Genomic DNA, 20,047 nt, shown 5'->3' with positions numbered 1-20,047 from the left:
ACACACCTCTAATTCTGTGGTGCCTTTGTGGTCAAAAGAGAGCCAGAAGGCTAAGCCAGGCTGTAATTGGTCTTCAATTTTCCTTATCATCATCAGGAGACTGAACCACTGGTTCTTCAGCTCACCTCTGGTAAGAATTATACATCTATCCCACAATATTTACCTAAACAGCAATCCCTTTTGGAGACCAGGGAAGACTGCCTCTCAGCCAACAGACTGAAAGGGGGAGGGTTCTGCTGGAAGAACTCCACAAACCCTGCTGATTTATTATTCTCAAGCTTAGCCCCACACCACTCACCCCAAGACCTAATCTAAACAGGATCCCTACCTCCCCCAGGGTGTGTCAGGAAGGCTGTGTGAAGAGCTTGCCAGGAATGAGCCTGGGGCTGGCTGCCTGCTCTACACCGAGGGGCCTTAATGTGGCTTAAAAGCAGAGAAGGGAACAGGAAAGCTCCATCTGAGGAGAATGTTCTTTCACTCTGTCAACAGTCCTTGCTGATTTAAAAGCTTTGGTTTCAAGTGGGCCAAAGGCTTCCTTAACCAAAGCTGAAAGGTGGTATGTGACAAAGGTGGATGGAACTAGCAGGCCCAGCCACAAGTGGCCCCTTGAGAACTAATTCTGAGAGCTGTTTGTCCAACGGTGCTCAAGAGTGCTGGGCACAGCAGGATCCACTGGCCCTTGGGTGACACTGTACGTGGACGTTTTGAGTGACTATGGAGGTGTAGAGAGCTGCGAGAGGCCGCACCTGGAAGATGGCGCCGGCTTCCGCCCTCCGCCTTCCCGATGGCGAGTGCTCTCGTGGTAAACAACTCCTGATATGGCTAAGGCAAAGAATCTGGCTTGCTTCCGTGCACCTGAACCTATTGGCGGTTCCCACGTGGCGTATCAGGGTTGGCTACCCAGCGGGTATTTAAGGCTGTGGGGAATTCTCCCCGGGGTTGGGGTCAGAAGATTACTAAAAGGTCCTGAATAAACTGCGGAGAGAAGAGTCCGGTGTCGCGTCGTCATTACCGGCCGAGGCGGTAGCGACACGTGGTGGCCCGTGCGGGGACTCAGCCACACGTGGTGGCCCGTACGGGGACTCAGCCACAACCCCAACGAGGACTCAGAACTCTCTGTGGTCAGGGTGGTGCACCGGTAAGTTCCCAGGTAAAAGGGGAATCCGCCACAAGAGCGGGGATAAGTCCCCAGGTAAAAGGGGAATCCGCCACAAGAGCGGGGATAAGTCCCCAGGTAAAAGGGGAATCCGCCACAAGAGCGGGGAGTAAGTTCCCAAGTAAAAGGGGAATCCGCCACAAGAGCGGGGGGGATTTTTGCTCTTCTCGGTAGATAAAGAGAGAGTGAGAACCCGGGGCTAGTCAGTAGAGTAGCCAAACGTGAAAGTAAAAGCTTGTTTACCAGCTTTAAATGTTTGAAACATGGGCGCTTCTTTTTCGCACCCAATTTTTTTGGCTCTCAATGAGCTACTGCACTCAAAAAAGTTAAAAATAAAAAAGAGTACTTTAGAGAGATTTTTGAATGAATGTGACACCGTTGCCCCATGGTTCGCTGTCTCTGGAAGCCTCACGGTGGCCTCTTGGGAGAAACTAGGGAGGGACCTAGATTTTGCCTCTGAACAAGGAACGCTTAAGAGCGGAGTGAGACCAATATGGAAACTGATAAGAGGCTGTCTCGAGGACCAGCGTTGCAGTGAGGCGGTAGAGAATGGTCAGGCCGCCTTAGAAATGCTGCAGGAAGAAAGATCAGAAAGGGCAGACAGCAAAAAGGAGGAGAGCAGGGGGGGGTCATACCCTGATTTTGCCGAACTAGAGACCTCTGAGTCTACAGACTCAGAGGAACTACAATCACTCATAGAACAAATAGAAAACACAAAGATAAGAAAGAGGAGGAAAGGGAAGGAGAGAGAGGACCCAGATAAAGACGAATGCATGCCCTCCATGCCCCGCCCCATACCTTCGGCCCCTCCGCTCTATGCGGAGGACCCTGGAAGTGACAGCCCTGGCTGTTCTTTCAGCCCAGGAGTGTGGAAAGCGGTCAGAACCGAGTTACATCTAGCCTGTCCAATATTTCAGTATCCACAGGGACAGCGGTATCATGAACCCTTAGATTTTAAGGTGATAAAATCTTTAGCTGAGTCTGTGCGGACATACGGAATTACGGCCTCCTTTACTGTAGCCCAGGTGGAGGCCCTAAACAGACACTGCATGACACCCGGTGATTGGAGTGGGCTCGCACGAGCTTGTTTGAGCCCAGGTCAGTATTTAGATTGGAAGGCCTTTTTGATTGAATTTGCTAGTGAAGAGGCTGCGGCCAATCAGGCTGGGGGAAACCCAGCTTGGGATAGAGATATGCTGCTTGGACAGGGGAGATTCGCCAATCAGCAGATAGGCTACCCGGTCCAAGTTTATGAACAAATCAATAAAATTGGCATAAAGGCATGGAAGGCCTTACCAAATAAAGGCGAGGTGAGTGGCAATCTCACCAAAATCCTGCAGGGCTCTATGGAGCCGTTTTCGGACTTTGTTGCTCGTATGGTTGAGGCCGCTGGCAGAATTTTTGGTGACCCAGATGCAGCCATGCCATTAATTAAACAGCTTGTTTACGAGCAGTGCACTAAGGAATGCAGAGCCACCATAACCCCATATAAGAATAGGGGACTAGAAGCATGGATGAAAGTTTGCAGAGAGCTGGGCGGACCACTAACTAATGCTGGATTAGCTGCTGCTGTGGTGCAATTAACCCAGAAGAATGGGGCTGGGAAGGTGGCTCAGTGGTGGAGCACTTGCTTTGCATGCATGAGGCCCTGGGTTCGATTCCTCAGCACCACATAAGCAAAAAGAAATGAAAAAAGCCATAAGTGACGCTGTGACTCAAGTGGTAGAGCGCTGGCCTTGAGCTGAAGAGCTGAGGGACAGCGCCCAGACCCAGAGTTCAGGCCCAGGAAAAACCCTATTTAAAAAACGCTGCAAATTTGTCTAAACAGTTGTTTAGTTATCTTTTAGGTAATTGAACTGGGGAGTTCGACAGCCTGATGGAACAGCTCAGGGTTGCCATCGTCATGGTGAACTCAACCCGAGTGGATGCCGGATTGGCGGAGGGGTTATCTTCATGGATCTCCACTGCTATGAATCATCTTAAGGAATGGGCGGGTTTGGGAGCCCTGACAGGCCTCCTGGTGTTAGCCTCCTTGGTATGTCTGTGGTGCATTTGCCAAATTAGAGGTTCTCAGCGTCGCAGTGCAGCCATGGTTATCCAAGCCTTTACAGTCATTGGAGCAGGTCAGTCCCCCTAAGCGTGGCTTGCCACCCTAAAACAATGAGCACAGATTGCAAAGCCAAAGTACTGCAGTCGAGAGGCATGAGTTTTGCCCTCGAGGAGAGCATGTTTGATTGCACACGGGTTCGATTCGCCTTTTCCCGTCCTTGTGAAAAACGAATCAATGGACAGGCTGAGTCATCCCTAGAGAAGGTACCCTCTGGGAGAAGGCTTGTATGCAGTCCTTGCAATTGCACAACAGGGATCAGACCTCTGTTCTCATCTGTGTTCTTTAAACAAAAAAGGGGGAACTGTAGAGAGCTGCGAGAGGCCGCACCTGGAAGATGGCGCCGGCTTCCGCCCTCCGCCTTCCCGATGGCGAGTGCTCTCGTGGTAAACAACTCCTGATATGGCTAAGGCAAAGAATCTGGCTTGCTTCCGTGCACCTGAACCTATTGGCGGTTCCCACGTGGCGTATCAGGGTTGGCTACCCAGCGGGTATTTAAGGCTGTGGGGAATTCTCCCCGGGGTTGGGGTCAGAAGATTACTAAAAGGTCCTGAATAAACTGCGGAGAGAAGAGTCCGGTGTCGCGTCGTCATTACCGGCCGAGGCGGTAGCGACATGGAGGCAGCACCAAACCTCGGTGCACACCACACGGACTGAGGCACTGCTATGAAATGCCCAGTCCTGGGTCCCCCCATGAGGTCCAGAACACCAAGATCTCCAAGGGTGAGGCCCAGATCCACTAACACCCCCCCCTCAACCATATCTGATGACATCAGACTAGGAGTGGCCACTGCCTAAAGACTAGGACCCCTGGTTTTGCATTCAGGATGTCGGATCATGGAACCCTTCAGGCCTGTTCAAAGGAAGTCCCACCTGCATCCACTGGCCCAGGTGATGCTCTCCCCAGGCAGGTCTCCTTTTGCATTCTGGAGCAACAATGCTGCAGGGGTAAGGGAGCGAATGCAATGGTGGGAACACAGATGGGGCAGATACTTAGTCCTAGGCTCAGTCCCCACATGGATGCATCACCTGTGTTCCTTGTCCCACAGCAGCCCAGCTCCTCACACAGCAAGGCAACAGAGTGGGGCAGGATGAGGAGTCAGCCCGTGCTATGTTCACCAACCTCTACTATTTGGATAAGAGGGGCCTCTGCGTGGCCATTCTCCAGTCCAAACTACAACCACCAGCCACCCATCCCCTCTGCCTTCAGATTTCTCACATATGAAAACGAGATTCAGGAGGGGAAATGTGTTCTGTGCTGGGCACTGGTGGCTCACACCTGTAATCCTTGCTACTAAGGAGGCTGAGATCTAAGGACCATAGTTCAAAGCCATCCCAGGCAAGAAAAATTCCTGAGACTCATCTCCATTTAAAAGCCAGAAGTGGAACTGTGGAAGTGATAGTATGTTAGCCTTGAGTGGAAAAAAAAGACAATGCCTAGGCCCTGAGTTCAAGAGCCCTACAACCACCATAATAAATAAATAAATAAATAAATAAATAAATAAATAAATAAATAATGAATAAACAAATAATCTTAACCTGTAATCCTTGTATTTGGAAGGCTGTGACAGAAAAAATTTTGTGTTTGAGGCCAACCTGAGCTACAAATCATCATCATCATCATCATCATCATCATCATCCAGCCAACCATTTCTGCTTATCTTATGCAATACATTCCAAACTTCTACTCTTAACTTCTCACTACTTTATTCTTAGAGTCTGCACATGCTCGGGAATGAATAAAATTAAAATGGCGAAACCACTGACTACTGTTTGCCAGATCTCTAGTTTGGAGTTTGCACTTTCCCTGCATTCACACACCAAAGGCCTATGTAAGCACTTTTCTGCTTGGTTTGAGTTTTGAGCAGAGAACACAGGGATGGCTTCCCCAGAGCAGGCAGTCACCTGGCAACTTCAGCCTGGTAATCGAACTCCAATGTGAACTGCTCACTAAGCATTCAGGAAAGGAAACATGGAGAATTACGGGAAGCATTTGTAGAGTCCAGAAAAGGCGCTTGCCTTTTATTTGGAACAATCTGCATGAAATCTGAGATTCTAGGGAGCCCTTTGTACTTCATTATGAAGAAGCTGGGACTCCTGAGCCTCCATTAGGGAGTCGAGGGTTAAAGGGGCAGCCTCAAGAGCTTGCCGTGTGTGTGTGTGTGTGTGTGTGTGTGTGTGTGTGTGTGTGTGTGTGTGTGTGTGTGTGTGTGTGTGTGTGTGTATCTGTGTCTGTGTCTGTGTCTGTGTCTGCGTGTGTCTGTGTCTGTGTGTGTGTCTGTGTGTCTGTGTATAGTGGGATTTAAGCTCAGGACCTCTTGCTTGGCTCTTTTACTGAAGGCTGGCTCTCTAACCACTTGAGCCAACACTCTACTTCCAAAAAGGGGCTTCAAGAAGAGTTTATTAAACTCAGGAATACCTGTACCCTGTACCCTGAGATCATAAAACACGTTAAACAGGTTGGGATAGATGAATTCTAAATTGTTCAGCTCTATTGCAACACAAAGTAGCTAAAAGTGGCCCAAAAACTGAGCCCCAAGGTCAGGCCCACACAGCCCTTACTCACCATCGGTTATGAGTGCTCTGCTGGTCAAAACCTTCCCAAGCATAAACTTCAGAACTGCCAAGATGCTGCACAGGATCCCACTTAAAATGGAGACACTGAACAGGAAATCATCCTAGAAGAGAAAATTTCAACAGTTTACCTCCTGCTTCAGCAGCAGCATCTGTAAACCACTTGCCTTAGAGATCAGTCAGCTATGATTAATAATTAGTCAGATGTGCTGCCACCAGGTTGGGGTGTGCTACCTGCTTTTATTTATATATGATTTAGAAAAGATGATCAGAAACAGGTATCAGATTTATATTTACTTACAAAACCACTACGTATTTTTTTCCTCTCCTTGTAGGAGATTCACTGTCAAGCCACTCTGCTAAAATAAGCAATCACTGGTTGATAACAAAGTCAGTCCGAATAGTAAAACATGGTATCTATTAGTTTCCCACAAATAATTCACAACGCAGTTGAGAACTTTGGATCCTAGCACTTGACCAAGAACCACATCACACACAGAGACAACTGAAGTAGCTAGCCACAGGGTCAGTTATGGCTGGAGCTACTTAAAATTCTATTTTCCCCCCTAAGTCACACAATTGAGATTTCAAATATAGCCTTCAAGGTGAAAAAAATGGCATCTAAAAATACAGTCTGCTATTGACGTGATCTTAACACTTCCTGTAGGTTGTTACCTTAGGTTTGCAAGCAAGTGAGTCACATCTGCAAAGAAAGCCAGCACTGCTATCTCTGACATCAGGCCCACTGAACTCCCACACCTCACTCCCCTGAGACACAGACTCCAGGTTCTCCAGGATTAAAATGCAGCCGCCAGCAGAAATCCAAGATGGCATCATATATCCACAGAGGCAGGATCCTCCTTCAGCATCTTAATAAATTCACTAACCTTAGTGACAGGAGCTGGGAAGAAGGAGACAGCCTGTTTCTCTGGGCTTCAAACTGAACAGAATCATTTGAAGAATCACCTCCATGGAAACAGATATCTGCATCATGGCAAAATAGCTCCTCACAAATACAGATGGATGGTGCTGGCGATTTAAACAACGTACATTCACAAATTCTTTGGTATTTCTTCCTTCAGGATGGGGGTAGTAAAAGGGGGAATCAATACTCTCAACCTACTGTCTTTCCTTGAGTAAGGGCTGGACTGGGTTGACTTAAAGCAAGCAAACATATAAAACAGAACATGGAAAGGAGAAAAGAGTAACTTTATATACAACCTAGCCGGATGATCAAGGTTAATATCACATTTGTATTGTGATGTCAGTGGCCTGTTGTATCATATGACAAGGACAATATGCATACATGGTGTTCTGCCTCCAGATCTATAAACTCCATTTAATCATGAAAAAACATCAGATAAAACCAAACTGAGGGACATGCTCCAAAACACCTGACCACAACTCGTCAAGGTCATGGAAGACAAAGAATAACCAACAAACTGCCACAGATTGGAGGGTGGAGAAGAAGTGACAGCTAAATGTAAATGTGGTATTCTATTCCAGATCCAGAAACAGGAAAAAGTCATCAGTAGAAATACTGTGGAAATCAAAACAGAGTCTATAGTTTTGTTAATAATGTGCTGTGAACTCAGTATAGATAAAAGGGTATGGTTATGGAGATAGAGTAATGGAGGGCAGTTTGATGAAAGGTATACGAAAATGAGTGTACTAGCTTCATTACTCTCCTATAAGTTTACCATTATTTTAAATTTATAATTTATTTTTCAAATTATCAGTCAGGCTGATCCAAACCAGTTCTCTTGGCGAATTCTGAGTCCTTCTAAGCAATACCGTGGAGTACCCAAAACTCCCAAGTTCCCAAAGTTCCCATTGGGAATTCAGCCTAATTACAGGAGATGACCCCCACAGACAATCAGGTAAGCATAATGCCGGGGTCTGAATGAAATGGTGGAATGGTACTTGGAGGAGGAGGTGATTGCACCTCAGTGAAGTAGAATGCTAATGAATGAAATCAGTGAATTTCCTTATAGGAAAGAACTCACAGAATCACATTGTCTCTTCCCATAGGATACAGCGAGAAGACAGCCACCTATGAAGTAGACCCCCACTAGATACTGAATCTGCTGGTCCCTTGATCTTTGTTTTCAAGCCTCCAGATCTATAATGAACAGCACATCCGTAAGCCTACATTAGGGTTTGGATCTCAGTTGAAGTCAGTCTGGGAAAATAGTCCTTGAGACTCCCCACTTGGACCAATAAAAAGCTACTCAGAGGAGTAAGCATCTTTCACCCCAGCTATATGAGAAGCACAGGGGAGGATCATGATCCAGGCTAGCCTAGGCAAAAGGCAAGACTCTATTTAAAAAAATCACTACAACAAAAAGACTGGGGATCCTGGCTCAAATGGTAGAGCACATGCCTAGCAAATACAAGGTCCTAAATTGAAACCAAAACTGTGGAAGAAAGGAGAAAGGAGGGAAGGATTCCCACTAGTATCCTGTTATAGAATCCAAAGCAAAATAAGACCAGTCAGTAAGGAATTACATATTAACACAGGTCTAGTTTTCTCACGGCATTTGAAAAGGCACAGATTAGGAGACTAAGGTAGTCCATCAAGTAAACAAAGTACTCTCACATCCCTAATTCAGAGTTCACTTTGCTCTCCACAAGTGTTCTTTCTGAGTCTATTTTTTTTTGGGGGGGGGGGGAGGGGGTCCGGTCGTGGGGCCTGAACTGTGGGCCTGGGCGTTGTCCCTCAGCTCTTCAGCTCAAGGCTAGCACTCTACCACTTGAGCCACAGCGCCACTTCTGGCTTTTTTTCTTCTTGCTTATGTGGTGCTGAGGAATCGAACCCAGGGCCTCATGCACGCAAGGCAAGTGCTCTACCACTGAGCCACCTTCCCAGCCCTTCTTTCTGATTCTATTCAAGCTCTCCCCTGAGAGACCTGAGACCTAGATTTCCAGAGGTGGAAAATGTACGTGCTTACCACCTTGGAGGTTCTGAGGAGCTGAGGGACCCTCTCTTCTCCCAAGTTGCCACCCTTGACCTTGGGAGTCATCTCCTCTGGCTGCCACCCCTGGGAGCTCACTTCTGAAGGCAAGGTGGGGGGAGGGGGGAGGTTGGTTTATTTCCTTTCCCCAACACAGCCAGCCTGCCACAAGCCAACTTCCCATCACATGTCAGAGCTAGATTCTGGCAAAGAGACATGGGGAATTTATCACCTAGGGAAGAATAATGTCAGAAAGACTAGAAGACTAGAGTCAGCAGGGGTTTTTTTTGGGGGGGGAGGCAAAGTATTTGGGAGCCTCCTTCTGAGAAGCTTAATCTTAGAGAAAACATCCATAGGGTCGATGGCCTGAGGTTCACCCTGGAAGACAAGGCTGGGCTACTGACAGAAATAAGTGGAAACATCAGGCAGTGATTAAAAGTCACCAAAGTGAGCCCCATTTACTATCTGTGAGCCCCTCAGGCAATCTCTCTTCCTCTCTCCCTTCCTCCCTTCCTCTCCCCACCTCATGTCACCCATTGTAATGTAGAAAAAATATAAATATTAGCTGAGGCAGCCTCATGCCATGTGCATGGAGCTCAGCTGGAACTTTTCCTAGGGTTTTCTTTCTGAATACTTCCAAGTTTAAGATGGCCCCTAAGACACCTGCATTAGTCCCTGAAGGTCCCTAAAGGAACTGCTGTAGCTCAGGTGAGTTTGCTGATGGGCAGGCCTACCTTGGAAGAGGGAAAGCTGCCGCAGACGCCTAGTTCCTCTTCTGCTCAACCTCTTCTTTCATGTCAATAAAAAGAAGCTTCAATAGGAGCCCTTCTGTGACTGCCTCAGGTCTTGAGCCAGACCTGTGGCAGCTCCAGAGCAAAGAGAGCAACTTCCTAACAGGTCACAGAGGCTAAGACAGTGAGGGTCAGGTGTAAAAGGTAACTGGATGCCTCATTTATGGCCTGGTAACCATCTTTGCATGTTCCTAAACCATAAAAAAGAGGGGAGTGCATTTCCTTGTTCATACTCAGATGCACTATGATCAGCACTTTGATTTTTCACTGTTCTCTTCATTGAACAATAGAAAAAAAGGCAAACATGTTTAAGGAAATTACCACTAATTCAAAGCCAAAGTCAAACACATGCTAAAGGTAAATACTACTATATGTTAATTCTAGTATACTCCTTTATACTTGGAATAGTAAAAGCCGTGTGTGTGTGTGTGTGTGTGTGTGTGTGTGTGTGTGTGTGTGTGTGTGTGTGTGTGTGTGTGTGTGTGTGTCAGTTGTGGGGCTTGAACTCAGGACCTAGGTGTTGTCCTTGAGCTTTTTTTTTTTTTTTTCTGCTCAAGGCTAGTGCTCTACCAGTTTGAGCCATAGCTCCACTGGTGGTTAATTGGAGGTAAGAGTCTCACAGACTTTCCTGTCCAGTCTCACTTTGAACCAAGATCCTCAGATCTCAGCCTCCTAAGTAGCTAGGGTTACAAGCATGAGCACCTGGCAGCAACAGCCTTTTTAAACTAATTCAAGACCTTAAGAAATTGGTCAACTGAACTATATGAAAAAAAAAATGTAGATCTCAGAGATTTTTAGGGCACCATTAATAAGACATAATTCAGCTTATATACATTTTCATAATGTATATATTAGTTACTAGTTTGAGCTAGAGAAAGAAATTAAACCACAGTAATTACACAGCTTAAGACAGAAGCCTAGAGAGATCACAATAGAGCAAGATCCCAGATGTCTGACTTTAAGTCTCATCAATGTCTCCAGATTTCTTTCCACTCCCTTATCTAGACTTCCTTCAAGTGTTTCCTGTTCTATTAAGTACCTATTAAGTATTTAAGTACTTTCCTGCTCTATTAAGTCTGGAGCCTGGAACCAGCAAGATCCAATACAAGTAGAGTCAGTGTTTGGAGAGGTCCGCTTGTGCCTTACAGATGGCACTGTCTAGCTTGTCCTCTCATGGTTGAGAAGGTCAATGGCACTTTCTAGGGCCTCTTCTCTAAAGGCACTAAACCATTCACCAGGGCTTTGCCCTTCAAACCTAATCAATTCCCAAAAGTCTCACCTAACACTATCACTGTGGGCCTTAGTATTTTACCATATGAATTCAAGGGGACACATGTTCAAACACAACAATTCTAAATAAAAGTCTGGAATATAGCGTAGAACAACTAAGTCAGGAAAGTCATTTCCGAGCAAGTAGAAGGCAGAGGGAAAAAAAAAAAAGAGAACTGACTGGAGTTCTAACGATCACCTGGAGGTTGGAATGCACCTTGGAGTGGAAGAAACACACACATATACTCACCCCTGACTCCAAGATATTACACTGAGCTGAGTATGACCATTTCCTTCATCACCTGCCAGGAATGGTGTAGGTAAGCAAAGCCTGAATACAGCAGCTCTCCCCGTGCTGAGCAACACCTGCCTTTCCTGGACAGCAGCCTATAGTCCCCTGGTAGGGACTCAGTGTTTATGTCTATCCAAAGTGGATATGTTGAATTCTAATCCCCTGGGTGATGGTCTGAGGAGGTGGAACTTTGGGGGATGACTAAGTCATGAGGATGGATGATCACTTCATGTAAGGGATTACTGATCTTCTACCTAAAGATACCTTAGAGGTTCTACCTGCCTTTCTCATAAAGATACCACATACAAGAGGCTCCTACGAATCGGGAAGCAGGCACTCCCAGATGCTGATCTGTCGGTACCTTGGACTTCCCAACCTCTTGAACTATGAGAAACAAATATCTGCTGTTGATGAGTCTCTGTGTCTAAAATGCAGAACAGCTCAGGAGAAGCCACCTCAGCCCATTCCAGATGCCAGTCCAAATGCTACTCCAGGTAACAGGTGACAGGAGCCAATGATCAGTCCATCTGAGTGACAAGTTCTTTTCAAGAATCGGTCTCTCATTTCCAGTTTCACTGGTCCCACAGTGTGAAAAATGATACCTTAGCCTGATGAAACAAACTTCTTATACATGGCTTCCAAGAACTGAGGGGACCCAGGGGTACAAAAAAACTTCATATCCCAAACTCTTTGGTCTATGCCAAGGTGAATCTTGTCTAACCTAAGGGAATAACTCCTGGAGACATATACACCTAAGGCTGGACCACCAGACTAGACTGATAGCTGAGAAATATCCCTTCTGCATAAATAGGAAGTGATTTTTAAATCACACTGGAAAAAAAATATAGGAAGCATCTAACCCATGCTGCAATGAGGAAACTGAAGCCTGGGGAAAAGGGATGGTTCCAACCCAAACAGCAGAGTTGTGTTCCAAGCTCAGAACATTCCACCAACTAGCTTTCCCTCTCAGCCTGGCACCACCCACCTTTCCATTTGCCTCAGCCCAGGTCAGAATGTGGTTGAAAGCCTCAGGTCTAATTTTAGGACCTGAAGTTAATTAGCAAGGAGCTAATAAAAACTGATCTGGGTGAGGATTCTTCTGCTGATGTGTGGTATTTGTTATTGTTTGCTAGCTCTGGGGATGTTGGTCAGCTGGACCAGAGCCGCAGTCAGCTTTTCTCTTAGAAGACACAGGATCCCTGCGCTATCCCACTGATAGTCTGGTGAGCTGGTAAATAAGAGTCTCCGTGAACTGCTATACAGTGATAGGATAAGATCATTGCCAGCTCTTCTCAGAAAAGCCAAACCCAACCAAAACAACTGGATAGAGTTGATCCCCTTGCTTTCCCCTCTCATCACTCTGCCTCTTCTTTCATTCTGCTGCAACCAGCCAACCTGGCTTTCTACCTGTTATACCAATATGTAACCTGCTGGCTTGGCATATGCTGTCCTTCTGTCTCAAAGTTCCACACGTCCATCCAGCTAATAACCTTTCTTCTGTTTTCTTTTTCTCTTCTTTCCCTCCTCCTCATTCCTCTCTCCTCTCTCCTTTGTCCACGCTCTTCCTCCCCAAAAGCACCTTCTTAATGAGGTAGTCTGATGTAATAAATGTAATATCTCCTCATCTTTCTGGGGCGCCAGTTGTTCACGCCTGTAATCCTAGCTACTCAGGAGGCTGAGATCTGAGGATTACGGTTCAAAGCCAGCCAGGGCAGGAAACTCTGTGAGACTCTTATCTCCAATTAACCACCAGAAAATCAGAAGTGGAACTGTGACTCAAGTGGTAGAGTACTCTCCTTGAGCTGAAGAGCTGAGGGACAGTGCCCAGGCCCAGAGTTCAAGCCCCACGACCAACAACAACAACAAAAAAATCTCATCTCCTAATTCTTTTTACTGTTACTTTTCTTAACACATGTGCTTAGAGTGAGAAAGTATTAAAACTGAAAACATGACTATTCACATGCAGGTATGATCATATCACAGGGTGTCAATACAGAATACGTCCACTATCACAGAAAGTTATAATGCATAGTACTGATTTAGAAGCAAATTATATTTTGCCCTGTAAACTTGAGATAAAGCAGTTAGTAGAGAGGGGTATAAACAAGTACTAAGACAGGAGGGACTAGAGATCACAACAAGACCAATGGTCTGAAAATAAAAAAGTGGTTAGACAAAGCAAATCACAAGTCTTGATTAATACTCTGCCTTCCAAGTGTACCTAGGGACCTAGGGTTTAAGAAACTATTATATACCTTCTTAACTGATATATAATTAACATGCAATAAATATAAAGACTTGAGAGGTTCCGTTTGATTAATTCTGTCAATGTAGTGATAATCTACATAACTATCCACAAAGCAAAACACAAAAACATTTACTTTACCCCAGAACCATTCCTCATGTCTCTTTCTCAGTGCTATATTATAACTGCAGTCACAACAGATTAATATCTTCTATTTTTAAAATTTTACACAAGTGCAGTACACATTTTTAATCTGGCTTCTTTTGTTACCTATTTGAGATTCACCCATGATGTTTTATAGTTTGTGGTCCTGGAATCATATTCTAAAGATCTGTTTCATTGCTCTCCTCATAAAAGGATTTTTATAATTCAGTCTAAGTGCCTCCAGCTGATATCGTGCTTTTTTATTTAAATTATCAGTGGAGATGAATAATTATTGATGCAAGGAACAGGTAAAGAAATTGGAGGGAAGCTGACAGGATCTGTGACTGTTAATCTTGATTGGCAATTTGGCTATATTAAATACCTAGGAGCTTAGTAAAGCACACCTCTGGGTGTGTTTGTGATTGAGTTTCCAAAGACAATTAGATCAGGAGAGCTCAGTCCTCGTGAATGCTCACATCCCTTGATGGATTTATAATATGAGACATTCCTGGGAGGTGGTAAGAGGTAGGAGGTGGGGCCTAGTTAGAAGTAGGTCACTAGGGCATATCCTTGAAGGCTACCTTGCCCTTGCCCTGTCTGCCATGAGGTAAAGAAGCTCCCCTAGAGCTTATTCTGCTGCAACAACGTTCTGTCCAAGGGAATGAGGCCAAGAAACCATGGACTGAACCCTCTGAAACTTGGAGTAAAATAAACCTTTTCCTCTTTTAAGTGTCTGTGACATACATTCTATTATAACACAGCTTAAAAATGTTGAAAATGATAATACAGGGTCTAATCCTCTTTCCTTACTAAGGATCTAATCCTCTCTCCTTACTAAGATGACTATCTCCTTTCACGAGATGAACCTTTAGATCAAAAGATCAGGGAAATATGGGAGGATCTGCTATGACAACTTTCACTGAGGTCTAAGACAGGCTCCAAGATCAAGGGTCTAATTGGTATGCAGGATCTCAGTTGTCAGGCTATATCTAGTGCTTTGTCCAACTTGCTAGGGCCGATAACCCCACCAACTCCTCCTAGTATACCCACCCAATGTCCCATCCACCAACATGAAGAGGAAATACAAGTTGCTATTTATAAATCCCATTCCATCTTCCATGATTCTTAGATTCATATCAAGTGGCCTGCCCCTGATTCCAGCTAGTCACCAGCCTGCAGCCATTTCTAACATTGTGACCAATTTTTCATCCTCCATCACCATCCCCGTTTTCCCACCTATCCTCATCCCAAGGCACTTGGATTTTTGATACTACTTTCAGGAAAACCTTATGTACAAATGATTTTTCCCCCAGAAGCACCAATTGCCACCTGCTATATTAAGTTTATACCTTGTTAGAGGTAACACCTGCAGTTTGGTCACTGACACCAGACAGAGACCAGCCTGAAAACCCAACCACCCTTCTTCCACACCCCACCCTGCTTTCCTGCTTATGAGGCATGAAGCAGCAAGCAGGGAATCTGGATGCTTGCTTGCTTATGCCTGCAAAAAGGCATCCTTTGCCTTTCTAATGAGGACAAATTTCAAACCATTCTGACACTACATGTGTTCGAGTATCACCCAGGGAAATGCTGGTGCTGGCTGAATAATAAATGAATATTGATTTATGGCCCCAGGTGAAATTAACAGTCACCCTTCATCCTCAACTTTTCATCACCACCCTTCCCCCACCCCAGCAGATGAGAAAGCTGGCAGATGTGGAGGAAATTATACCAAGCACGGGCCCGCAATTTCTTCCGGTTATTAAATCATATTGACAAATTACCATGGACTCCCATCCAATGGCTTCACAAGATTTAAATGAGTATCAGACCATTTGGCTATTGGGGATGTCAGGCATTGATGTTTAGACAAGCAGATAGACAGCCGGTGAGCAGTGAGGTCAGTAGAGGGTTTTCAGGACCCTGGGGATCCCCACCCTGGTATCTCCTGTTCCATCTGACAGGTGATGCCCCTCCAATGTTATAAAGGGATCACCAAGTTGCTGAGGATGACAACAGGGTCACAGAAAACCACAGAGGAGATGCAGTGCTGTCAGCTGAGGGGAAATGGAGGCACTTTGAAGTGCGAGGATGTCCCTCTCCTGTGGAGCCTGACTCCTAGAAAATGAAGCATCAGTGGAATTGTAGTTGTGTGCTACATGATAAGGAACGTAAGAGTCTCTGCGCCAAGCACCTGATCCCTGAATGTCACCATGGAATCTGAGATGAGCCACTCTGGCTGGACTCTCACCTCCCTTCCCAGGTGGCCAGGGGCATTTAAAGAAAGTGAGCCCTCAGGGTTCCTTAAACACACACAAAGCAAAAGATCTCCTCTGCAATTTCCCAGAACACACAGACAATGCCATCCCTGAATTCGTTCCTTGTAAAGGAAGTAGCACTTCCTGGCTGCCTGCTTCTGCTTGAACAGGAATTTTAGAAACTGTTTGTTTGAACAGGAATTTTAGAAACTGACCTTGTTAAAAGTGTAACAGTACTTAAAGGCTGCTTTTACTAAAAGCACGCAATCTCACTTTGGCCTACAGATGTGTGATGGGAAATTATAAACAGAGTAAAAGCTTGGCATCTCTGCTTTCATGCTATATCTGTCTCCTTTGTTCAGGTTCCTCATTAAAGCTGCATACAGCCATGTTAATCATTTAAGAAGCATCTACATAACCCCTGGAATGCAAGACTGATTTGTCCTAAATTTACCTAACTTCTCTTGTCCCTCTTCAAGGCTGAAGACATCAGCTCTAACTGATAATAACCATATAGCACCCAGTACAAACAAGAGAAGGTCTTAAGTAACAATTGTATCAACTGATACTTTAATGCCCATTATAGATGAAATTCTTTTCTAAATACTAAAGAGGCAATTTGATTTTATTTTGGACATAATTGCAAGATTCCTGCTAGATGGAAATTATGACCTTAAACAGAGAGGTTTAGTCATCTCCCAAGAGAAAGGTCACCCAGCTAGGCATGGACATTGTAGGCATTCTAATTCGTACCTGTCCAATCTAGAATCCACTGCCTTGTGCATATAAAAATAGGCTGGTTCTTCTCAAATGTTGCCCAGTGGCCCTGAATTTCAGTTTTTGCCAAATCAAAAGAACACATAATTCTAATTCTCCATGCCGAGTGCCCTTTTATACAGTTGAAAATGCCTTAAAAGTCAGAAAAGTGTCTATGTAAAAATGGAGAATGAACGCAGTTTTTGCACGTCCACTTAATGGCAGCAAGGGATTTTTTTTTTTTTTTAAGGAATGACAAGGACAAAGAAATGAAGAGAAGCACAACAGCCGTGATTTGTGTAAGCAGGGCTAGGGAGACGCTGGGCAGCAGCTGCATTCCTGGAACAGGGTGTGGCAGAGCCTCAGGGCAGAGGGGGAGGTAAATGGCTCCCTGTCAGGGAACAGCCCCAAAACTTGGGACACCACCTGCCATTTCTTGAATGGGGGTAAAATAGGTAGAGTAAACAGGAGATGAATTGCCAACATCTTTAGAAAGCCCAGATCCTGTCACTACTCCATGTTTGTTGGCTACTATTGTCAGAAATAAACATTTCATCAGAGACAGCAAAAGAGAGAGCTTCTGTTCAGGCACTCAGGTGGTTCAGTTAAAAGCTGGGTAGAAGCAGTGAAAACAGGCGAATCAGGGAGTTTGCCTATTGCCCCAAAGGTGTGTCTAGCTCAAGAGAACAAAAAAAAGAAGACTTCAAGTTCATACAACCAAAAAACAATACATATTTACAAGGAAAACCAAATATATTAGGGTAAAGTTAGTAATGAGGAGTTCTTAAGTTTGGGGAGGAGAGCTGGCACTGGTGGCTGCTACTCCTGTAATCCTAGCTACTACTCAAGGAGCTGAGATCTGAGGATCACAGTTCAAAGCTAGCCCAGGCAGAAAACTCTGTGAGACTCTTAGCTTAATAAACTACTTGGAAAAAACTGGAAGTGGCACTGTGGCTAGAACACTAGCTTTGAGCAAAAGAAGCTCAGGACAATGCCTAAGCCCTAAGTTCAAGCCCTAGGACTGGCACCAAAAACAAAACAAAACAAAACAAAAAACAACTTGGGGGGATGATTTAGCTCATGCTAATGTTATGAAATCTAACAGCAGACCTAATAAGAATAGTAATGTTAAGTTCTGAAAAGCACAAATAGCATAATACCTGTCAAAAGTAATTTCAGATTGGAATTGTCTGATTTTTATTTGTGACAGTCATAGTGCTCTGGTATACTACTATAGTTCAATGCTTAATGTGTTTTTCTTGTGCCAGTCTTAAGGTTCGGATTCAGAACCTGGGCACTGCTCCTGAGCTCAAGGCTAACACTCTACCACTTGAACCACAGCTCCACTTCCAGTTTTTTTTTTTTAGTAGTTAATTAGAGATTATAGTCTCACAGACTTTCTTGCTCAAGCTGGTTTCAAACCATGATCCTCAGGTCTCAGCCTCCTGAGTAGCTAGAATTATAGGCATGAGCCATCAGTACCTGGCTCTTGCTTTAATTTCATGATTAAAGAAATGCTAAAATTCTTAAAATGCTTAAATGAAAATAAAAAAAATGTGAAGAAAAAGGAAATGTTTTAACATTGTTGCTAACATCAGAAAACCAATATTGTATTACTGGGATAAGAAAATGATGCCATATAGGAACATATAAATAAAAGTAAAGTATAACAGAAATGAACAGCCCAATAAAAGCTTAAGAAGCTAAAGTAGGTGATGTTTTTTTTTAAAGACAAAAATTAAAACATAAGGAAACAAAGGAGAAACAAAAGAATGGGTCTAGATAGTTCAAATTTCAATAACAGGAAATCAAAAAAGCAAAAAAAATTAAGATAATTTCAAGGAATCACTTATGAATATAGAACATGAATTGCATAAGAGTTAAAGTACCTAGCTAAATACAGAAGAAAGAAAGGATGTAAGGGAGGGAGGGAGGGAGGGAGGAAAGAAGGAAGGAAGGAAGGAAGGAAGGAAGGAAGGAAGGAAGGAAAGAAGGAAGGAAGGAAGGAAGGAAGGAAGGAAGGACAGGCAAGCAGGCTATCAAGTGAGTGAGTGCACAAGTGTGCGATAGAATAGAATTTGACACTAGATATTGAAAGATTTATAATGATTGAGACTGACATCAGGAAAGCAACTCCATTTGTAATAGCTTAAAAAAAAAGCCCTAAGAATTAACTTAACCAAAGATGTGAAGGATCTCTATTATGAAAATTTTAAAAATCTAAAATATGTAATCAAAGCAGATTTAAGGAAATGGAAAAACATTTATTTTATGCTCTTGAATTAGAAGCTTAACATCATGGCAATATTGCCCAAAGGTATTTATAAATATAATGCAATACCCATCAAAATCCCAACTACATTTTTCAATTATACAGAAAAAGTAATCTAAAAATTCTAATAAAAGACTCCAAATAGCTAAAACAATCCTTATCAGGAAGAACAGTGTTGGTAGAATATAAATATCAAACTTAAACTCTAGTACAAAGGCGTAGTAATATAAATAGCTTGGTACTCACACAAAATAGGCCTGAGGACCAATGGAAAGGAATAGAAGACCCAGAAATGAACCCACAGACCTATGGCCTAATATTCAATAAGGAAGCCAAAAACAACATATAGTGTTGGCATGCAGAAAACAGAAGCCAGATCCTTATCTATAACCCTGCACCAGAATCAATTCATAATGGATCAGAGACCTCAATGGAAGGCCAGATACCCTGTAAATATTACAGGAAGGGGTAAGAGAAACGCTAGGGCTCCTAGGCACAGATCAAAACTTCTTAAATAAAGATCCAGAATCATAACAAACCAAAGAAAGCTAGATAAATGGGATTGCATCAAACTGAAGAGATTCTGCATGGCAAAGGACATAGCTAGCAAGATAAATAGAAAGCCCACACAATGGGAGAAGACTTTTAGTAGCTATACATCAGACAAGGGCCTCATATCTAAAATATACTTATAGATCAAAAAATTAATCCCCACAAAAAAACCCTCAAAAACTAACAACCCAATTAATAAATGGGCTAAAGACTTAAAGAGGGACTTCTCAAAAGAAGTAAGAATGGCCAATAGACACATAAAGAAATGTTCAAAATCTCCGGTTTTACAAGAAATGCAAATCAAAACAACATTGAGATTCCACCTCACCCCAGTTAGAATGGCGGTTATCAAGAAAACTAACAATAACAGAGACTGGCAGGGATGTGGCCAAAAGGGAACTCTATTACACTGTTGGTAGAAATATAAACTTGTTCAACCACTCTGGAAAGCAGTATGGAGGTTTCTCAAAAGACTAAACTTAGAGCTTCTCCATGACCCATCAATTCCACTCCTGGGCATTTATCCAATAGGCCTAAAACAAGGCCATACTAAAGCTACCAGCACATCCATGCTCATTGCAGTATTGTTGACTATAGCCAAGATATGGAATCAACCCAGATACCCCCCAGCAGACAAATGGATCAAAAAAATGTTGTATATGTACACAGTGGAATTC

General features: G+C 44.0%; 1 protein-coding gene across 2 annotated transcripts in view; it reads right to left on the bottom strand.

The window, feature by feature from the left end:
- Nucleotides 1-20,047, bottom strand: part of Tmem163 (transmembrane protein 163) — a 226,916-nt gene that overhangs the window by 7,668 nt on the left and 199,201 nt on the right. For both annotated transcript variants that reach the window (XM_070024176.1, XM_070024185.1), the window contains exon 6: nt 5,830-5,941. In XM_070024176.1, coding sequence (XP_069880277.1) covers nt 5,830-5,941 — 112 coding nt within the window. The remainder of the gene's footprint in view (nt 1-5,829; nt 5,942-20,047) is intronic.

This window comes from Dipodomys merriami, unplaced genomic scaffold (genome assembly GCF_024711535.1).
Source record: "Dipodomys merriami isolate MVZ:Mamm:240054 unplaced genomic scaffold, mDipMer1.0.p SCAF_1, whole genome shotgun sequence".
Lineage (NCBI taxonomy): Eukaryota > Metazoa > Chordata > Mammalia > Rodentia > Heteromyidae > Dipodomys > Dipodomys merriami.
The sequence above is the reverse complement of the archived record's forward strand: the minus strand, read 5'-3'. Positions and strand labels throughout refer to the sequence as shown.